Source organism: Quercus lobata, chromosome 3, assembly GCF_001633185.2.
Source record: "Quercus lobata isolate SW786 chromosome 3, ValleyOak3.0 Primary Assembly, whole genome shotgun sequence".
Lineage (NCBI taxonomy): Eukaryota > Viridiplantae > Streptophyta > Magnoliopsida > Fagales > Fagaceae > Quercus > Quercus lobata.
The window spans coordinates 36,150,294-36,173,020 of NC_044906.1; the positions used below are offsets into that span (position 1 = coordinate 36,150,294).

Consider the following 22,727-nt stretch of genomic DNA (forward strand, 5'->3'; position numbering starts at 1 on the left):
TTTATATCGTAGAAGATAATTGCGGGGGACGTGATTCCTTGTTGAGTTTACCCGCAAAACAAAAGATTCCTTGTTGAGCCGTTATAACTAGCTAAGAACTAAGATTAGGACAAAATATTACCTCCAAACATTTGGACTTTGGGTGGGTTTTAGTTAGCTCAACTAGTAAAGTCTTTGATAGTTGTATAAGAGATCTGAGGTTCAATCCCTGCCTACACTAAAAACTAATTGGTGTATTGGTCTGATGATAAAGAGTTATCATCAAGAGCGGACGCCATAGGTTAAAACTTTCAAAAAAAAAAAAAAACATTTGGACTTTGGAGTTCATTAATAAGCAAAAGAATTCAAGCTACAAAAAACAAAATACTAATAGAAATATAATTAGAGCATCTGCACCTGGCACTGTAAATGCCATATGTAAAGGGTATTTAGTATTTTTCCCTCAAAAACCTCCAACATCCGAAATGCTATATACCAAGTATTGCAAAAAAATTTGGAATTGTGCTACAGTGTAGAATAGCACTATAGCACAATTCTAAATATAAATATTATTATTTAATTCCCTCTCTCTCGTTATTTCTCTGTAACTCTGCTCTCTTCCTTCTCTCTTCAGACCCAAAACCCATAGCCACCACACCACAGCGAGCCACCACTCTTGTTGCAAATCGGCCTAGGTGATGGCGGCGACGTGGCTTGCGTTCTCTCTCTCTCGTTGACAATGGCGACATGGATTAGTGCGGTTGTGGGTTTGGGTTCGACGTGGATCGACGGGCTGGGTTTGCTGGTGATGGCTCTGATGGCTCCAATGAATGGGCTTTCTGGGTTTTGCTATGTTCAAACATTTTTTTTTGAATGAGTTTTGTTGGGTTCAAACATATTTTTTGAATGGGTTTGCTGGTGATGGCTCTGATGGGTTTGACAGAGGTTTGAATCGGAGCTCCGATGGCTCTAATAGTGATTTTTTTTTTTTAATGTGTTTGACCATAGGTTGTTGTGTTTTTTTTTTTTTTTTTTTTGGTGTTGACAGTAGATTATGGGTTGCTGGTTGTGGTGGTGGTGGTGTCAGGTGTGTGTAGTTCAGTGGTGGGCTTGTGATGATGATGGTTTTGTATTGTAAACGATGATGATTGTGAGATATATTATTTTATTGTGTAGAAATATTATTTTAATGAGTAGAATAGGTAAATAAAAGTTGGGATACTAGAAGTATTGTAAATTGTATTGTATAATTGATAAAGTGACTTTTTGGATGGTAAAATAGGATAGAGTAGCATTCATGAATATGAATGCTTATAAATGACAAAAATTATACATGTGGACTAATTTTTGGGTGGTGGATGTGCAAGTTGTTGTCTACACTGCACTCCAATCCAATCCCCAACTTGTGTGTTTCCGAACTCTTCCTATTTTCTTTGAGTAAGAGAGAAAAAGAAATGCTTAATGTTGCTTTCACAAGGCACTTAAAAATTAAGGGTTTGATTACCACTATAGGACAATTGTTAATAGAAAATTTTATGAAAGTTTTGAAAGCACTTTTAAAAAATTAAGTTATTATTTTTCCCATTAAAAAATTCTAATAATAGTTTTTAAACCAATTCTCTTAGAGCATTCGTTGACTTAATTGATATCTTTCAACGTACAAAATACTTTAGGATCTAGAAAAAAAAATTGTTTAAATTATAATGTTAACAACATTCGTTGACTTTTATCAAAAATCAAAATACCGTGAACCTTTATAAAAATAAGTGGCGATACTTACATACTGAATACAAGATTGTATTCACACTGTATACTTACACATTGTATACAAGATTATATATACAATTACACACTTCCATACTGTATACATAGTTGAAATTGTGTCTTGAAAATAATATTTTAGTTATATTTGTGAAATCGTTTTTTGGAAAACACGAATTCAACTAAAGTGTGTAACTTAATTGACATATTTCAATGCACAAAATACTTGAAGATCTAGAAAAAAAAATGTTTAAATTATAATGTTAACAGAATATGGTGACTATTTAAAAAAAAAAAAAAAAAACTATAGCGTGTACAACGTGAGGAACAATAATTATAGTTTAAAAAAAAAAAATACCAACTAACCATGTGCCAAGTCCAACTTACCTCTTTCTCAAAAAAAAAAAAAAGTCCAACTTACCATGCTGTCAATATCAGTCCTACTTTTGACTTTTCCAATCCAATATTTCATGAGGCTCTACTACTGCCTTGCCTTTCTTCGTCTTTTTAGTATTTCTTTAACCAAATTTCCGTTCTGTCAACGCAACTCTCACTTTCCCTTTATACTTCATCAGTGCCATCATCTACATATCCTGAAAAAAACCAAATTTTGAAGTTTTGAAACTATCAAGTTAACAGTTTTAAATTGAGTTTTGAGTCAAAAAGTGCTTTTTATTCCCACTTTCAAAACAGGGCAAAAATAAAATTATCTTTTCCTTGAACCCCACATGGAGAAAAACCAAGAAATGGCACTGACCCAAATGAGGAAGTCAGTTGAGAAGCTTGGCTCTTCCACTGAGGTAAACCAATCTGTTCCTTTCTTAAACCATGCAAGCTTCAATTTTTAATGTTGGGTTTGTCTTTGACAGGGCTATGGGGACCCAACACTTATGAGGTTCTTGATTGCAAGGTCAATGGACCAAGACAAAGCAGCCAAGATGTTTGTCCAGTGGCAAAACTGGAGGGCTGCAATGGCGCCCAATGGGGCCATTTCTGAATCTGAAATTCAAGATGAATTGGAACCCAGAAAAATTTATCTACAAGGTTTATCAAAGGATAAATACCCAGTGATGATTGTCAAAGCAAGCAAGCATTTCCCTTCTAAGGATAATGTCCAATTTAAGAGTAATTATTTTAGTTTTACTCTTTTTTATTTTTTTGGTTAAATATATAGTTGAATCAGTTTATATTTTATCTTGACATGGTTATAATTAATTCTTCTTCCTTTTTTTTTTTTTTTGATTAATTGCGATTCTTGTATAGTCAGTGCATTGATGCCTTTTAGTCCAATTTGTCCCATCTAGGGACCATAATGTATAGTATATGTACCGTAAGAGAAGGTCCCAGCATAGAATATTAATGTGGGGGTTGGCCAGATTGTATTGTGCCACTTGGTTTGATGTCCTAGACTCATGGGACCATATAGTTGGTTTTTTTTTTTGGGAAGGTGTCATTGGCCTTTCATTATTAGATTATTTATGAGTGAGTCACTAGTTACCCTGTTTCATGGGCTTAGGATATGTACCACCGAAAGGCAATTATGTTGTTATGGTCGCAATCATGAAGTCATCAGAGCCTCTCCCCAACGATTGTTTGTGCTTGGAAAAGGTTAGGAACGTGGAATCCATCAATATAAAAATGAGTCAGATGGCCACTTACAAGAAAAAGTTCCTATAGTTAGAAACCACTAATTAGATAAAATTTAGTGTTGAAGATTGATCAAAAGATAGGACCACTTATTTAGAAGAGTGGTGGGCCTAATGGTGTTTCCCATGTCACCAAAAGGGATCTCTTATTGGCAGCTCACCTTGTAGCATGCATGCGTTGCTCTCTTTTTTTCTTTTTCTTTTTTATATTATTACATTTTTTTTCCCAAAAAAAAAAAAAAAAAAACTAAATATTTATGTGACCTGACTGACCTTGTTTATGTGTATTTGTACTGTGTACATGTGTTGTTTTTGGTAAGTTACATGCACATTTGGTGTGTCTTAAACCCACTTATTAATATATTTATTTTTTAAAAGATATTTATAACATAATCTAGAGTTTGCAACATCATGCCTTCTTTTAATTCTTGATTTTGGTAACCTGCATGGGTATAACAGTTGACTGAGGCTCTGGCTTCAGTTCAGAACCAGAGGTCTTTGCTCAACTCTCTTAGACTGCTAATGCATGTAGGTTACAAATGATCATGTGCATGGAGCATGGTATAATAATAAAAAAGGAAAAGAATCCTGATTTTTATAATGCAAAGGGAAGGCAACTCCAATATCTGATTTACTTTATTTTGAAGATTTGTCATCTCCCCCACCCCCTTCTCTAAATGATAATTTTAGTTCAAGATTACTATCAACTGGATATTGGGGACTGATGGTTTGAATCCCCAAATTACAGCCTTGATAAACCAGTCATTTGTACTGATAAGCAAATGACAAACATGAATAGAATATAAATAATCAAATAATTGGATTTCTTTGGAGGAGTCTGTCCTTTAAATAGAAACTGTTGGATAATAAATACTTTGTTAACTTTGTTTTACCTATTGGTGCAGAATTCGTGGTTCATCTGCTAGACAAAACTATTGCAAGGTACAACCCCATTTTCTCTAACATTGATATGTGCTTACAAATAAGTAGAAAGGTTAACATTTGAAGTGAAGCTGTTTGGAGGCATGATTCCAAGGATTTTCTTTGGCCAAAATGCAATTTTGATCCCTAAATTATGTGTCAAACACCAATTTGGTCCTTAAACTATCGATTGCTTCAATTTAGTCCTTCAAGTTAACCAACCCAATTTAACCTCTATCACGTCTTACCATCACTATGTGAAAGACAATTGCTGATGTAACAAAAATTTTTTATGCGCATGTCTGTTGATGTGGCATATTAGGCCTCATGGTCTCACAAAATCAAAATATATGGAGATGTGAATTAACTATTTAAAAAACATTAAAATAGATAGAAAACATTATGGTACCTACTGTGCATGTCATTTGTCTCCATATGTTCTGCTTTTGTGATACCAGCATATGATTTAACATGGTGTGTCAGCATTATAAGAAATGTATACAAAAGAAGTCCACCACATTAGCGGTCGTCATTTGCACAGTGAGTCAGTGATGATAATTTAAGGTAAAAATAAAATTGAAACATGCACTCTATGGGTTTTGAACTCTTGAGTGACCCTCTATACTGTTCCTAGGAAGAGCAAGAGCTCATCAGCAATAGTGGAGGTAATTGTTTTGAGCAGGATTGCAATTAAAGGCCAGTACATCTTTGAAACTGCTCATTGAATTTATTATCAATGTAAGGATTGGATTGAAAATAATTGTAACAAGTATAGAGATAAAATCCATGCTTGGTGTAAATCTTCCTTGAAACATGGTGTATATTTATGTGCGAGAGCAGAGGGAAAGATCCATATTCTGCAAAGTAGCATGTGCTGCTGAAGGGGTCTTTTAAGTGTGCTATATGTGCTAGATTGCCTGAAAGAACTCCAGAATGGGCAGGGAAATTTAAAATTTTAATTTCATTCATTGGCAAGTGTAGGACATAGTGTGCCCTTTTTCATGTAGGACGGTCGAAATGAGTTTATATTATCTAAAATGAGAATCTATAAGTATTGCAGTTAGATTAAGTTGTTAAAAGTTTGGCTCTGCCCTAGAAGTGATCCTTGTTTTACAGATATTTATCATTGGCATGTCAAGCAGTGCCAAAGTTCATATTGTATTATTGTATCCATGACCTTATCCTCCATCACATACTGCACTTACTTTAATATGCCTTTTTCCCCCCTATAATTTTACTATTTCTGGAGATAGTGATTCATGTGGTGTTTTGGTTTGTCTATTTCAGTTCTTTCAAAGGAAGAGAAATTGGTAATGAAAAGTTGATTGGCATTCTTGACCTACAGAATATTGGATATAAGAACATTGATGCGAGAGGATTGATCACCGGATTTCAATTCCTACAGGTGATTGTAATCTCCTTCTTTCCGCATCAGCATATTGGCATATCCTGTTCCTTTTCTCCAGATTTTGCCCTTCTCATGCCTCTTATTTTCTTATTCCCTTATTTCATTTACTACCTCTAGACAGTAGACTATATCTAGGCCAAACTTTTTTACAATTTACACCCACCTTGGGCTTGGTCATGTACTGCCCCAATTGGAATGAACAAAGGCTTGCAGCTTTCAAAAGCCTTTGGTCTATTAAGGGAAATACCGAATAAATATCACTTTATACCTATCTAAAGGTTAAGGGTTTCATAATTACTGGAAAGAAGCTTTTCCTAAATGCCTGTGGTCCATTAAAGGCACCACTTGACGAAAGATTAAATCTTGTTTGATTCTGTGTGATGCAACATCAATGCTTTTTTTTTTCCCCCTTTTGTTGTTGATATTTGCATTTGAATTATCCTTACTTCTTTGTGTAGGCTTACTACCCTGAACGTTTAGCAAAGTGCTTCATTCTACACATGCCACGATTCTTTGTGAGCGTTTGGAGAATGGTTTCTCGTTTCCTTGAGAAGGCTACATTGGAAAAGGTATGTGATACATGTTAACAACTAAGTTGCATAAACTCAATGACTTGTATACTTGAGAATGGAAACTGTTGGCTAATATGCCTTATTCAGAAATGGAAGTCAGTGTGTTGGTATGCCCACAAAGAATGTACCAACATTATATGTATAATGCGTTTAAGAGTTAAATATTCTGAATAAATACATTTACTTTTGCATAAGGCTAGCTATGTGCACAATTATCTCAAAACTTTGATGCAATTTCCTTTTGTGAAAAATTTGATACATTGCTGGAGTCTGCATATTCCAAAATTTTCAAAAAGGTGGGATATTGTTGACCAAATTCTATGTTTATATTAAAATTCTAAATAAATTGGCTGTGTTTGGGATGATTGCAGATTGTGATTGTTACCAATGAGGATGAAAGACTAGATTTCATAAAGGAAGTTGGTGAGGAAGTCCTGCCAGAAGAATATGGGGGGCGAGCAAAGCTTGTAGCTATTCAGGATGTTGTACTTGCCTCATTGGAGGGTTGATTCCACAGATAGATGTAGGTGGCTGATATTGCAATAACAACTCTTACTAATATCATGTAAAATGATACTATTGTTGAAATAACAGGTGGTGGCTACTTTCAACCTAATCTCTTTTTGCTATAAGCAGCAATTAGTAGTTATATGAGGCCCCAATGTCTTAAAGTTTCCCAAACATTCCATTAATACTGTATTCAAGCAGCAAAATGGTTTCAGCTTGATATTGTGCTTCATTCCATCTGGTTAAAGGGCTGATTTTCTGCTTAAAATTGATTTGGCTAAACCATATAAATAATGCAACCATCAGTTTTATTTCCTCACAACTTGTAAATGTTGTCAATTTGTGTGTTCTTGTTTTTAGCCTCTCTTTTAAATTTTGTATTGGTTCTCTGTTTCTGCATAGTTTCTTTCTTCTTGTAAAGTGATTAAGCAAATACTGGGGAATGGGAAGTAGTTTCATGCTTGGTTGAAAATTTGTTTTAATTTTCTTTGATACACGAGGTCCATGGGGTAATTGAGTAGATAGAATCTGACTGTATTTAAGTGCATTAGTGTTTTAATAATGTGTAGAGACTTTGCCTCTAGTAATTTCCAAATGTAATCCAAAGGCTAAGATTTTAGACATTTGCAAAAATGGTGGTTGAGAGAGTGAACATTTCATTGTTGCTAATCAAAATCATGTCAATGTTGATAGTCATATATTCTCTTACATTTTTATAATTTTTTTTTTCTTCTTGATCGCTTCATTTTTATTAGTTTTCTTAACAAAATATTGTGCTTTGCATTGCAAGATTGTTTTAGGAATTTAGCGCCAAAATGTGTCATGATCTGTGGATCATCTTTCTTGTATATAAATGGACAATCGGCAACATGTACAAGAATGTTAAGAATTCCATTAGTAAATTTAAATTTAATAGAATAATTTAACTTTTTTTAAATAAAAAAAATTAACAATAGGAATAATTTAAATATTATCAATTAATCAGAAGAGAGTTATGGACTCAATAATTTAGAGAAAGTGGACCAATAATTTAGCTGGCCACGTTGTTAACATTTTCAAGTTTATTCTCAAAAAAGTCTTAAAGATAGCCGAGGTCAACTCTTCGGTTCGAACCAGACAACTATTCACTTTATCAATTTAGAGCTCTGGCTTTCTATAAATTTCCTTATTTATTCCTATAAATAAGAAAATTTATATTATTTGCAGTATGTTGTGATATGGTATCTGGATAACAAGAAGTCCTATCTTAATGCAATTTGCAAGGAAAGTAATTAATCCATTATACTTTTTTTTTTTTTTTGAGAAAGAAAAAATCCATTATACTTAATTGATCAAATAAATAAAATAGATTTGGATCATCTAATGTCTTGGGATTTACAGGTGAAATATTTAAGGGAAGTAATAAATCCTATGATGTAGCCATCAACAATGAGAAAACATGTATTTTTTCATTAAAAAAAAAAAAAAAAAAAAAAAAAAAAAAAAAAGTAAAAGAAGAAGAGAAAACAGTATTTGTAACAATTGGGAGGAACCATTCCATAACAAAGAAATCTCTTTGTGTGCACAGGGATAATAGAAGGCATAGGCCCACTTTATAGTGGAAGCCAAGACATCTCATCTAGTAGCAAAAAATTATGCATGTAAACTGTGAAAGAGATGGTCTTAATGTCATCAACCACTACAAACTTCAAATCAACATGAGTGACTTTCCCTCATTTCTCATCAGTCCATTGTAAATACTATTGATAGGATTAAGTTTATTTTGAAGTACTTTGTTGATTGGGTTGTAGTTCATGCATTTAGGAAAACAGACGTCACACACAACATATCAAGACGGGCTCTTTTTGAATAATTGCGTTGGAAAGATCCCCATCTTCTTTATACCTGATTTTTTTGTTAGGGTTTCAACAGTGGGATGAGCCCAATTCCACAGTATAAATATTGAATAGGTTAAAATTCTCATATGAGTTAGAAATAAAGAGTTTCTTTTTAAAAAAGAAGAAAGAAAAAGAGTTACATTATTTTGCCTATATTTGTAATCCATTATTTACAACTTTTGAAATTCAAGAAAAAGAAAGTTATTTGAATCTAGTAATTCCAATAAACTCTAAAATGTATGTTTATACATGAATTTACTTAAATAATTTTGATTTATATATTAATTAATACAATTACATTAAAATATTCAATTGAAAAATAATATTCTATAATTTTTTGTGAAGGATTTAGATTGGATCCAAAGCTCCATTACGTTGGTGTGGATTTCATCCCATTTTGGATGAAAAAAAGAAAACCATTTGTGGGGACACGGTTTACAACCCAAGCCCAAAATGTATGGAATCTTGACCTAATGAGCCCAACACGATAAATTTGTAAAGAGTGGGTCGAAGAACTAGGTCTTAATGAATTTGACAATGGCTAGTATGAGTTTGGAAGGTGATCAAACAAGCACAAAGAAAATAAAGCTGAATCACTTCGCTGTCCGAGGAGGTCACACTTATATAAATTGGTCACAATTGAGTATAAGAACAATTAGGATTGCTACAGTGTTCTCTCTCTATTTTTCCGATCCCCTTCTTATGGAGGGTTTCTCACATTATATATCCCCCTTTGGACCATCTTCATCCTACAATTGTTGATCATCTGAACTCTTACTTGAGTACTTATCTCATCAGACACCCTCTTTGGCTTTTTGTGAGTTGTGGTAGCCAAGACAGCACTGTTCAGAGGTCTTCTCAACATAAATGTGGCCAGAAAAGTAGCTGCAGTGCATTTAATGCGGTGGTGGTAGCTTTCCCTTAGATATTTTTGGGTTTCCTTCATTCTCGTATGTTTATGAGGCTAGTCCTTATCATTGGAGCTTCTTGGAGGGTCACTCTAATTGCTGGAGTACATTCTTGAGCTGCATTCATCATATTTGAGGAAGAGTTTCTTCTCGGACCACCCACCATTCGTTCTTAACTCATGAGACTTTAAATTGAAATTTCTAATAATTATTTGTTCCTCCTCAGACCATCTAATGTCCTCGGACAAAGCCCAAGGCCCAACACATGATTTTGGGCCCTTACCCCTACACCATTCTAGTCAAATTCTATTTTTTAATGTTTAAAAAAAAATTATAAGTGAAAACTATTTTGTTTTGTTTTGATTTAACTTTATATTTCATTGATTATTAATATAGACTAGTCGCAGACCTGCACGTTGCGCATGATAATTTTTTAGATAAAATATTATTTTAGTCCCTAGACTTTATAAAGAGTTAAAAAAAAAAAAAATAGTTTTATCATATTTTTCATAATCTTGTCTATAACATTGTTTACCATTATCATATATTTATTGGTTGATGATTTGCATAACATAGACATTAAATCAGGGAGGTAGAACTATTCATTAAATTTTTTTAAGTCATGGTGTATGAAGATTATGATTATATATATAATTTCCCTAGGTAGAATTTGATTAGTTTTAAGTTTAAATTTTGTACTATTATATTTAATTGTTGATTTTATTGCACTATAAAGTTTTCATTGTCCTCTGTATAGCTATCTCTATTTTATTTTTTAATCCTCTTGACCATCTTTTTATTTTCCAAATAATGGTTATTAATTGACGTTTGATTTCATTTCTTATTTTATTCCTTCATTTATTCTTTATTACTTTGTATGTTCCCTTACTAGTTGTAAATTTTATGGTTATCAATAAGAAATAGATATCATGGATGGCTTAAATAGTTATAAATGTAGTTACATTTGTGGTATGTAAAATGGTTTTTTTTTTTTTTTCCTGAATTTTCAAGGAAAAATGAAAGGAATTTCTCTAGTTTGGTTTCAATCAATTAAGATATCCATAATATATTAACGGAAGTAATAATGAGCCTTAAATTTTTTTAATTTATGAAGTGGTTAGGTTAGTGGTATGTCAAAGGTTTTATAAAAAAATTTAAAAATAATTCCAAGGAAATGTAAAAGGCCTTTTTTTGAAAAATGGAATTGTGACTTTTTGAATTGTAGAAATATGATTATTTTAATTATTTTGTTTACAGATTTCATTATTAAGTTATAAACATCTAAATTAAAGTAGATGAATATATAAATGCAAAATTATAGGTAAAGTTACAACCACACAAGATAAATATGTATAGATAATTTTTTTTGTTTTGTTTTTTATTATTCATGAATCATTATTTCGTTATTTACTTATAAATAACTAAATTAAAGTTTTTTTTTTGAAAAAAAAAATATAAATTAAAATAAATGAATATGTAAAGGTAAAATTATATGAAAAATTAAAACTACCCAAGACGAATGTTTAATCACTTGTAGATGTGTGCTTTTTGAAGACTAAAAGTATACACAATTGTTTTAGCTGAAACTATATAACTATGCAAATATTGTTGCAAGTGGTTCCATCATTTGCAAATTATCAAGTTTGGTGGCTTTACAAAACAGATATTTCATTTTCAAAAACTTTAGATGAACTCCTCTTTTGTGACAATTTTTTTTTTCTCCTTTTTTCCGAAACAACTTAAGAATATTAAGACTTAAGTTAACACATATGGTAGTTACAAAACACATCAGTGATATGAAAATTAGAAAGGTTTAAATATTTAAAAAACATTTTTAGTAGATTGTAATATAAAATATTTTTTTCTCAATATTTTATGTAACTTTTCCCATAAGATCAATATTGTTGGCATCCTTTAAAGAGGATACATAATATTTTTGAGAAGAAGAAGAAGAAGCAGAGACGATGCTAACACATAATATAAAATTATTAAGTTTGCGTGATTTAAATTTGTGGCAAAAAAATATTAATGTATCTATGATAAAAGTTTTTATTTAAATGATATATAGTAGTTCATATTTTTTTAGACTTGATTCAAAAAGTTCATTCTCAATAGCCTTTTAAGTCTACAAATTGCTCAATCTATGGGCCTAGACACATTCAAATAGTGCTATCTAAATTATAATTTATATGACCCTTTATCACACAAATATATTGATTCCCCCAATGTATGGTAAAAGAAGGCAGGTATGTGTCTAGCCATATTCTTGATTTGTGATGCATAATTTAATAATATGGAGCATGTGACTGTATTTAAATGTTGAATAAAATAAGATGAGAGGAAAAAAGAGTAAAAATAAAATATATAGTAATAAACATCAAATTATCCAAATCATTCTATATAATATAATAACATTATATTATTATATACTATATGTATAATGTAGTAGGATAATATTTAATCAAAGAGAATATAAAAGATAACAACTTAGAAAACAAAACTAAAATACATCAACCCAAAGTAGAATTCTAATTAACACAAAAATTCATCAACCTAAAGAATTGATGTAATAAAAATAAAAAAATCAAATAAAAAATGAAAAACAGAGAGAGAGAGAGAGAGAGAGAGAGAGAGAGAGAGAGAGAGAGAGAGAGAAGTAACATTTTTTCGTGTGAAAAAGTTATGCATAGAATGAAAAAGAAAATGTGAAATTTATAGTAAGATGTTGAGAATAAGAAGAGTCAAAATAAAGAAAGATAAAAGATAGAGAAATAATGATATTAAGGTAGAAAGTAATGGGGAGATGAAGAGGTAAAAGGGAGGGAGAGTTTTGGAAAATTAATAATAAAAATAATGGCTAGAAGATATTTAATTTTTAAATAATGGAGTTTTTAAGTCACCTTGAATGAAAAAAATGTTTTAAAAAATATATAAGAAAAATTGGAAATAAAAAAATGATGATGTGGCTGCTGGTATGGCTTAACATGAGCGTAGCAACATTAAATGTTACGCTTCAGCTTTTGGAATAGGCCAAAATGGCTATATACCACCTTTTTTGGAAATTTTTAGCAAAAAAACACTGTTTCGGAAATAAATGGCAAGCTACCACTTTTTCCAGAACTCAAGTTTCAGAAACTCGAGTTCCTCATCAGTTCTGCCACCGTGGCACTACTGAGTTGGATTTGTGTGATTAAAAAAAAATTATGTGGTACTCGAGCTTGGTAAACTCGAGTACCATTTACACAATACTCGAGTATACCAAGCTCGAGTACTTTTTATAAATAAAACAAACTCGAGTACTGTGTAATTTTGTTTTGTTTTGTTTTGTTTTGTTTTGTTTGGGGATAAACAACAAATAAACATAAAGATAAAAATAAGTAGCTTTTTTATGTTTTTATTTATTTAAATAAAAGCATTGTAAAATATAGAGATTTTAATTTCGAAATATGAATTTAATTTCTACATTAATTAAAATTGTTCATTGTTTTCTCATAAAAATTGTTCACTGTTTTCTGTATAAACAATTTCTACGATTTTGCATAAAATTATTTTCTGTTCAGCATTATTTAAGAAATTGTTCGCTCTCTTTTTTGCATAAATTATTTTCTGTCCACTATTTAAAAAAGTTTACTGTTTTCTCATAAAACACCTAGTGAAATCGTGTTTTCTAAATTTAAACGCCAAATCTGAATGCTTTTTCATGTTTGAATTTCACAATAATCGAATATATTTTTCTGCATTGATAAAATATGTTTCTACATTAATAAAATTTTCCCTCTACACATCTATTTACTGTATATTCAAATCTGCTTACTGCATTCATAAAATCTGTTTTCTGCATTAAGTAAAACTGTTCACTGTTTTCTCATAAAAATTGTTCACTGTTTTCTGCATAAATTATTTCAAGCATTCTGCATAAAATTATTTTCTGTTCAGCATTATTTAAAAAATTGTTCCCTCTCTTTTCTGCGTAAATTATTCTCTGTTCACTGTTTAAAAAATTGTTCACTGTTTTCTCATAAAACACATAGTGAAATCGTGTTTTCTAAATTTAAAAGCCAAATTTGAATGCTTTTTCATGTTTAAATTTCACAATAATCGAATTTGTTTTTCTGCATTGATAAAATCTGTTTCTATGTTAATAAAATTTGCTCTCTGCACATCATGTTTACTGTATTTTCGAAGCTGCTTACCACATTCATAAAATTTGTTTTTTGCATTAAGTAAAACTGTTGACTGTTTTCTCATAAAAATTGTTCACTGTTTTCTGCATAAACTGTTTTTAGCATTGGCGCAATTATTGCACTTAAATGGTTTTTGTGTTTTTTTTTTTAAATATGTAACCATATGAATAATGGACAAATTCCATGAAATAAAAATGAATGATTCATATAAATCACCTAATGGTAAATGCCTCAAAAAATTCGAATTTGTAAAAAAGTTTGAATTAGTTGAATGTAGAAAGTCTAGAAAAATCGATGGAAAATCAATGAACGTACCAAATCGTGAAGGTGTACATAAGATGTACAGATAGTCTAGACTTGTTGAGAAATTTGATTTCGTTGAAAGTACAAAATAATGAAAATTCAATGGAAAAGTATGTACGTTAGATGTATAGATCGTATGTATTTGTTCAAAAATTTGAATTCGTTGAGTGTACCAAACTGTGAAAACTCAAGGAAAAATTGTGTACATTAGATGTACAGATAGTACGAATTTGTTGAAAAGTTTGAATTCGTTGATTGTGTAAAATCGTGAAAATTCAAATGAAAATTGAAGAACATAACAAATGAGTAAACTTAATGGAAAATTAATTACATTAGATGTACAGATCATCCAAATTTGTTTCCAAATTTGAAGTCGTCAAATGTACAAAATCGTGAAAATTCAATTTAAAACTATGTACTAATCATCTTGATTTGATGAAAATTTCAAAATTGTTGAACATACAAAATCGTGAAATCTTAATGGAAAATCGAAATTGTTGAATGTACCAAATCGTGAAAATTCAATGGAAAGTTGTGTACATTAGATGTACAAATATTCTAGACTTGTTGAGAAATTTGATTTTGTTGAAAGTACAAAATCGTGAAAATTCAAGAGAAAATTGTGTACATTAGATGTACAAATCATTCGAATTTGTAAAAAACAAAATTTAGATGTACAGATTGTTCGAATTTGTTGATTGTATAAAATCTTGAAAGTACAAAATAAAATTGTGTAAATTAGATGTATAGATAGTCTGAATTTGTTTAAAAGTTTGAATTCGTTAAATATACAAAATTGTGAAAATTAAATGGAAAATTGTGTATTAATGTACTGATCATCCGAATTTGTTGAAAAATTCGAAATCTAATTTACACAATTTTATTCTGCACTTTCAATATTTTATACAATCAACAAATTCGAATGATTTGCACATCTAAATTTTGTTTTTTACAAATTCGAACGATCTGTACATCTAATGTACACAATTTTCTCTTGAATTTTCACGATTTTGTACTTTCAACGAAATCAAATTTCTCAACAAGTCCAGAATATTTGTACATTTAATGTACACAATTTTCTATTGAATTTTCACGATTTGGTATGTTCAACAATTTCGATTTTCCATTAAGATTTCACTATTTTGTATGTTCAACAATTTTGAAATTTTCATCATATCAAGATGATTAGTACATTAGTACATAGTTTTAAATTGTTCACTGTTTTCAACAATAATTGTGCCAATGCTAAAAACAGTTTATGCAGAAAACAGTGAACAATTTTTATGAGAAAACAGTGAACAGTTTTACTTAATGCAAAAACAGATTTTATGAATGCAGTAAGCAGCTTCGAATATACAGTAAACATGATGTGTAGAGAGCAAATTTTATTAACGTAGAAACATATTTTATCCATGCAGAAAAACAAATTCGATTTTTGTGAAATTCAAACATGAAAAAGCATTCAGATTTGGCTTTTAAATTTAGAAAACATGATTTCACTAGGTGTTTTATGAGAAAACAACGAACAATTTTTTAAACAGTGAATAGAGAATAATTTACGCAGAAAAGAGAGTGAACAATTTTTTAAATAATGTTGAACAAAAAATGATTTTATGCGGAATGCTAGAAATTGTTTATGCAGAAAACAGTGAAGAATTTTTATGAGAAAATAGTGAACAGTTTTACTTAATGCAAAAAATAGTTTTACTTAGTGAACATTTCTACATTCAACTAATTCGAACTTTTTTACAAATTCGAATTTTTCGAGGCATTTACCATTAGGTGATTTATACGAATCATTCATTTTTCTTTCATGGAGTTTGTCCATTATTCATATGGTTACATATTTAAAAAAAAAAAAAACACAAAAACCATATAAGTGCATTAACTGCGCCAATGCTAAAAACAATTTATGCAGAAAAGAGTGAACAATTTTTATGAGAAAATAGTGAACATTTTTAATTAATGCAAAAAACAGATTTTATGAATGCGGTAAGCAGCTTCGAAAATACAGTAAACATGATATGTAGAGAGCGAATTTTATTAACGTAGAAACAGATTTTATCAATGCAGAAAAACAAATTCGATTATTGTGAAATTTAAACATGAAAAAGCATTTAGATTTGGCTTTTAAATTTAGAAAACACGATTTCACTAGGTGTTTTATGGGAAAACAACGAACAATTTTTTAAACAGTGAACAGAGAATAATTTACGCTGAAAAGAGAGTGAATAATTTTTTAAATAATGCTAAACAGAAAATAATTTTATGCAGAATGCTAGAAATAGTTTATGTAGAAAACAGTGAACAATTTTTATAAGAAAACAATGAACAGTTTTAATTAATGCAGAAAATAGTTTTACTTAGTGAATAGTTCTACATTCAACTAATTCGAACTTTTTTACAAATTCGAATTTTTCGAGGCATTTACCATTAGGTGATTTGTACGAATCATTCATTTTTCTTTCATGGAGTTTGTCCATTATTCATATGGTTACATATTTAAAAAAAACACAAAAACCATATAAGTGCAATAATTGCGCCAATGCTAAAAACAATTTATGCAGAAAAGAGTGAACAATTTTTATGAGAAAACAGTGAACAGTTTTAATTAATGCAAAAAATAGATTTTATGAATGCGGTAAGCAGCTTTGAAAATAAAGTAAACATGATTTATAGAGAGCAAATTTTATTAACGTTGAAACAGATTTTATCAATGCAGAAAAACAAATTCGATTATTGTGAAATTTAAACATGAAAAAGCATTCAGATTTGGCTTTTAAATTTAGAAAACACGATTTCACTAGGTGTTTTATGGGAAAACAGCGAACAATTTTTTTAAACAGTGAATAGAGAATAATTTATGCAGAAAAGAGAGTGAACAATTTTTTAAATAATGCTGAACAGAAAATAATTTTATGTAGAATGCTTGAAATAGTTTATGCAGAAAACAGTGAACAATTTTTATGAGAAAACAGTGAACAATTTTACTTAATGCAGAAAACAAATTTTATGAATGCAGTAAGCAGATTTGAATATACAGTAAATATGATGTGTAGAGGGAAAATTTTATTAATGTAGAAACAGATTTTATCAATGCAGAAAAATATATTCGATTATTGTGAAATTCAAACATGAAAAAGCATTCAAATTTGGCATTTAAATTTAGAAAACACGATTTCACTAGGTGTTTTATGAGAAAATAGTGTACAATTTTTCAAATAGTGAACAGAAAATAATTTATGCAAAAAAGAGAGCGAACAATTTCTTAAATAATGCTGAACAGAAAATAATTTTATGCAAAATCGTAGAAATTGTTTATATAGAAAATAGTGAACAATTTTTATGAGAAAACAATGAACAATTTTAATTAATGTAGAAATTAAATTCATATTTTGAAATTAAAATCTCTATATTCTATAATGCTTCTATTTAAATAAATAAAAACATAAAAAAAGCTACTTATTTTTATCTTTATGTTTATTTGTTGTTTATCCCCAAACAAAACAAAACAAAACAAAACAAAAAAAAAAAAAATTTACACAGTACTCGGGTTGACCAAACTTGAGTACTATGTAATTTTTTTTTTTTTTTTTTTTTTTGCATTTTATTTATAAAAGGTACTCGAGCTTGGTATACTCGAGTATTGTGTAAATGGTACTCGAGTTTACCAAGCTTGAGTACCATATAATTTTTTTTAATCGCACAAATCCAACTCAGCAGTGTCACGGTGGCAGAACTGATGAGGAACTCGAGTTTCTGAAACTCGAATTCTGGAAAAAGTGGTTGTTTGCCATTTATTTCCGAAACAGTGTTTTTTTGCTAAAAATTTCCAAAAAAGGTGGTATATGGCCATTTTGGCCTTTGGAATATAGATGAGAATTAAATATGTAATTGTGCATATATATATATATATATATATATATGTATATGTTATAGCAATGATCTCATAATGATACACTGGAATTGATGAATGTAGAAATATCCAATTTCAATAAGCAAATCAGAACAAACAAAAATAAAATTAACAACATTGTTCAACTGTACTAGACTCGTTTTGGTCACATCATCATATTGATGGATCCAATGTAATATCACATTGGACTCAAACTTTGCCCTTGGTAGAATATCAAATTTAAGTGGCCAAGAGCCTTATAGTACCAATTGATTGGCTCATTATCTTGACGTTTCTAGAGGAGACATCCAAGGCTAAAGGTATGTTTGGTAGACTATAATAGAAACTGTAATGTAATAGTTATTCTTATAGTTTAGCTTTTCAGTAGTTTGGATATATTTTTATTACAGAGAATAATCATTCTTTATGAATAGCTATTTTTTAAAAGACAAAATTTATTTACAAAATTGTTTATAGCCTAAGGCTACAATATTACTCAATAAAATAAGCATTACTACGTATTTTGAAAATCTAACCATTGAATTGCAAGTTCTTTACACTTTTAATACACATGTCAAATTTTATGTCAATCGGATACTATTAACCTTATGATCTATAAGTTTATATTTTATACATTATTTTAAAATACAAAAACTTGCAATTTAAACAATTTATTAATAATATAGCTATTGATCTTTAATTTTCTAGAAAATTTTCAAGCATGAGAGATGTAAGAAGAAGATGTAATCCAATAGTAGATTTGTCAAAAAACACCTCCAATGTAAAGATATTGGGTAAGGTTATAGACTTTGACTACAACCAATTTTGTAGTTTTTTTTTTTTTTTTTTTTTTTTTTTTTTGAGAGAAAGGTAAGCGAAAATTTTGTAGTTAAATTTTGTCTTTCTTTAAAATAAGAAATGACTATTCCTCTCTAAAATGGTTATAGTAACTCTTTTTTAATAAATGTAGTAATTTCCAAAATTAATATGTTTCTCTAAATAAAAAAACTTTCCATATACACATAATAATTATGAAAATAAAAAACCATAAAAAAATAATTAATCTCTCTTTCAAATTTAAAAAATATTATTTTTTAGGAAATATAATTATATGAGTAAGATATTTCCTAAAATATATCTTAAATTTTATTATAATGCTACGATTTAGACAATTTGATTTAAATATTCCATTATCTTCAAGGTTTTATTCTTGTATTGTCATCAAACAAATGAATAGTAATAACTAATAAGTATTACATTACAATATCTTGTAATCTTTATAGTACCTATTACTATGTAATTATTATTACAATTTACTAAATTTGCTCTAAGAGCCTTGTAGCAACACCTCCTAGTATTTCAAAAATAGACATTCAAGATTTAAATCCTCCCTCATGGTTGCAATTATCAGAATTTAAAAGTAAAAATAAAAGAAACATTTAAAGTTCAAGAAAAATACTTATATAGTCTTGGAGCTCTCACATAGGGGGTAAGCCTATGAGGGAACCCATGTATTATCCAAATGTCAAATCTCTTATCTTCCCATTATTATAATTAATATATATATATATATATATATATATATATATATATAAAATTGAAGTTTTAAGAGACGTGTTAACCCCAAGGGGTTGGTATTCATGATATATACAAGGTTAAATTCCACACAACTACCCTGAGGTTTGGGCTAATACTAACTAGGTCCAATACTTCTCAAAACTAACCAACTTAATCCTAAAAGACAAATTTGTCCCTAAATAGGTAAACACTGTTACTTTCTCTTCTCCCTCTCTTCTCCTGTCCCTTTCCATCTCATTCTCTCACCAAACCCATTACCCCTCTCTTGGTAGTGATAGGTTGGAGCCCAGGCCATGTGGAGATCTTTGGTTAGTAAGGTAAGGAAAAAGAATGTGATCCAAATTACATCCATATATTTTCGCCTTTCCATATATTTGGCTAAGAAAGGAAAGTAAATGTGCTCAAATTCCATAAAACCAAAGTAAGAAGATCTAAAGCTATGAGTAAGAAAAGGATTTGGACAACCAAAGTGGATGCATTTTGGCTAGCGGTGCGGTACTAGCTGATAAGGCAAGGCAGCCAGTAGAGATGGTTAGTGGTGACGAAACATAATATTTGAAATTTCAACTAGTTGTTAGGTTCAAATGATTTGGGTGTGGGTTTGAAAAATTGGATTTTGGGTATATTGTTTATAGATCTATGGGTTTGCTTTTTGATTTGGGTTTTGGGGTTTCTAGTAAATGATGGTTGAATGAATTTTGAGTATACTTTTTTTTTTTTCCTCATTTTGTTGTTGTTAGGGTCGTAGGTGGTGGCAGCCATGGTTGCTAATGTTACTATTTTTGGGTAGGTAGAAAATAAGGAAGAGAGAGAGAGAGAGAGAGAGAGAGAGTTGATACTAAACTGACCTTTAGTAGTGATGGTTGTTCAATGGAGTTGCTGGCGCCCATGAACACTTATGGGTATGAGAGAGAAGAGATAACTGTGTTTAGCTATTTAAGGACAAAGTTGTCTTTTAGGGACTAAGTTGATTAGTTTTGAGAAGTCTTGGATCTAGTTGGTATTAACCCACAACTCAGGGTAGTTATTTGGAATTTACCCTAGGCAAAAATTGGCAAATAATACCCAATACCCAAACAATATAGTTAGTTAGCGACGTTTCAAAACTATATATTAAACTAGCATCTCGAGTTTAAAAGACTCGATTTACCCCTAAGAACTCAAGCCTCAAAGGCTCGATTTCTGTGTTTTGATGTAGATGACGTGGTTTCTTATCCATGTGGAATCCACCTAGAAATCGACCCTTAGAGGCTCGAGTTATTAAAAGCAAAATCGAGCCTTAAAGGCTCAATTTGCAAACTATGGTGGATATTAATCCACGTGGTTTCGATGGGTCCCTATTTCCTCATAAAGGTCATTCAGACCCTAGCTCTTTCTCTGTTGTGGTTCTCTAAGGCAAATAGTGAAGAAAACTTCTCTTCATTCTTGTACTCTCTCTCTCTCTCTCTCTCTCTCTCTCTCATACATTCCTAACACTCATAGCTCATAAATCTACATGTCAGGTAAGGGTATCTGCACTTTAGAACTTCTACCGATTTCATTGATTTATTGAGTGAGGTTTTTAAGATATTATTGTAAATATTGTTCATATGTATCTAGTTGTTAGTGTATATATTTGCTAGGTTTTTATAAAAATTAAAAATTATTTAAGATATATTTGTATTGTTAGATTTTTATCATGGGTATGTAATGGATCATGACTCTTTTTTTGGTTTGGTTTGATATTTTTCTTTATCAAAAATTTTGTTAGAATGGTTTTAAATTTTGTAATGGGGGTGAGTTTTGTCAAAGTTGAACAGCCAAATTCAGTTGCAGCTGCATCTTTTTTTTTTTTTTTTTGAGTTTGAAATGATAATGATTGAGTGTGTTTGTATGGGATGTGGGGTGTGTTTGTATATGCATATGATGTAACAAGTTGTAATTTTTGTACTTTGACTAGATAAAAGATTTTGTAATTGATGTTAAATGAAAGAGATAAAATATGTCACAACATATTACACTTGACTCTATTAGGTTCACAATCACAACTGAAGATTATTGATATAGACATATACTACAGTGGACCCCTTATCAATCTTGACGAGACTGACAGATTCCCATTTAAAGGGTCGGTATCAAGTGCTATTATATGATGATACGTCGTAATTTGAAGACGTTGAATGATTTGAAGATGAAAATTATGGAAGAATTGAATTTGAACCCTACTTTTTATGACATAAAGATTATTTACTATTACCCACAAGAAGTCCTTCATGAACGGATAAATTACAGGTATATGGCGATCAAAGAAGACAAACATGTGAAGATCATGTTTAATAGGATCCACAAAATGCCCCAAGTAAATGCTATTGAGTTGTACGTCAGTTCGGAGCCGCTTGTAGAAGTTGGTGCCAAGGAGTTGCAACAAACAACCACATCTTTACAATTTACAGCCCTAGATAATGGATGCACTACAATGGGAGGCTATATACTCCCACATCGAGAGACACATATAGGGAAGGAAGACAAAGATGAAGATCATGCTATAAATAACGGTGAAACACTCCCATCTTAAGAGACACATTTACGGGAGGAAGACGAAGACGAAGATCATGTTACCAATAATGGTGAAAATCTTGATGATATAGATGAGTATGAAGATAGGATTGAGTGAGGCGACTTTGACAGGGATGTTAACGACCATGAATTTGCTCCCAATTTTCAAGATGAAAATATGGTTGATTTTGATGAAGATGATGCAAATGATGATAATATTGGTGTCCAGTATGTTACAAATACGACCACTGCCTACACACCTCCTACCTCGTCATTCTATGCAAATACTTGAGAAAATATAGTTGATCCTTCATGTCTTCAGATACCATTTGTTTGTACTTGGGAAGAGGGGATGAATTAGTAAAGGGTTGACTTTTGCAAATAAAGAGAAGGTGAAGCATGCATTGATAATTTATGCAGTAAAGGATAATAGAAATATTACAGTCAATAAGTTGACCAAAACTAAATTGTGCCCCACATGCATTGATGAGTCATGCAAGTGGTATGTTAGGGCATTTACGAAGCCTAAACTTAATGGTCTATGGACGGTCACATCTCATATGGATTCACACAATTATATACCCCTTGGCCTACAAAGAGACAATAGAATGATGGATTCTGAAGAGGGTGAAATAGATGTAGACAGTCTCATT

At 30.5% G+C, this 22,727-nt stretch overlaps 1 protein-coding gene across 1 annotated transcript; it reads left to right on the forward strand.

Moving 5' to 3' along the window:
• The first annotated feature begins 2,231 nt into the window (after nucleotides 1-2,231).
• On the forward strand, nucleotides 2,232-7,012 carry LOC115979339 (CRAL-TRIO domain-containing protein YKL091C). The gene is made up of 6 exons (XM_031101360.1): nucleotides 2,232-2,540; nucleotides 2,610-2,865; nucleotides 4,292-4,328; nucleotides 5,595-5,712; nucleotides 6,174-6,284; nucleotides 6,659-7,012. The coding sequence occupies exons 1-6, from the start codon at nucleotides 2,469-2,471 to the stop codon at nucleotides 6,794-6,796; spliced, it is 732 nt and encodes a 243-aa protein (XP_030957220.1). The 5' UTR covers nucleotides 2,232-2,468; the 3' UTR covers nucleotides 6,797-7,012.
• The last annotated feature ends 15,715 nt before the right edge of the window (nucleotides 7,013-22,727 follow it).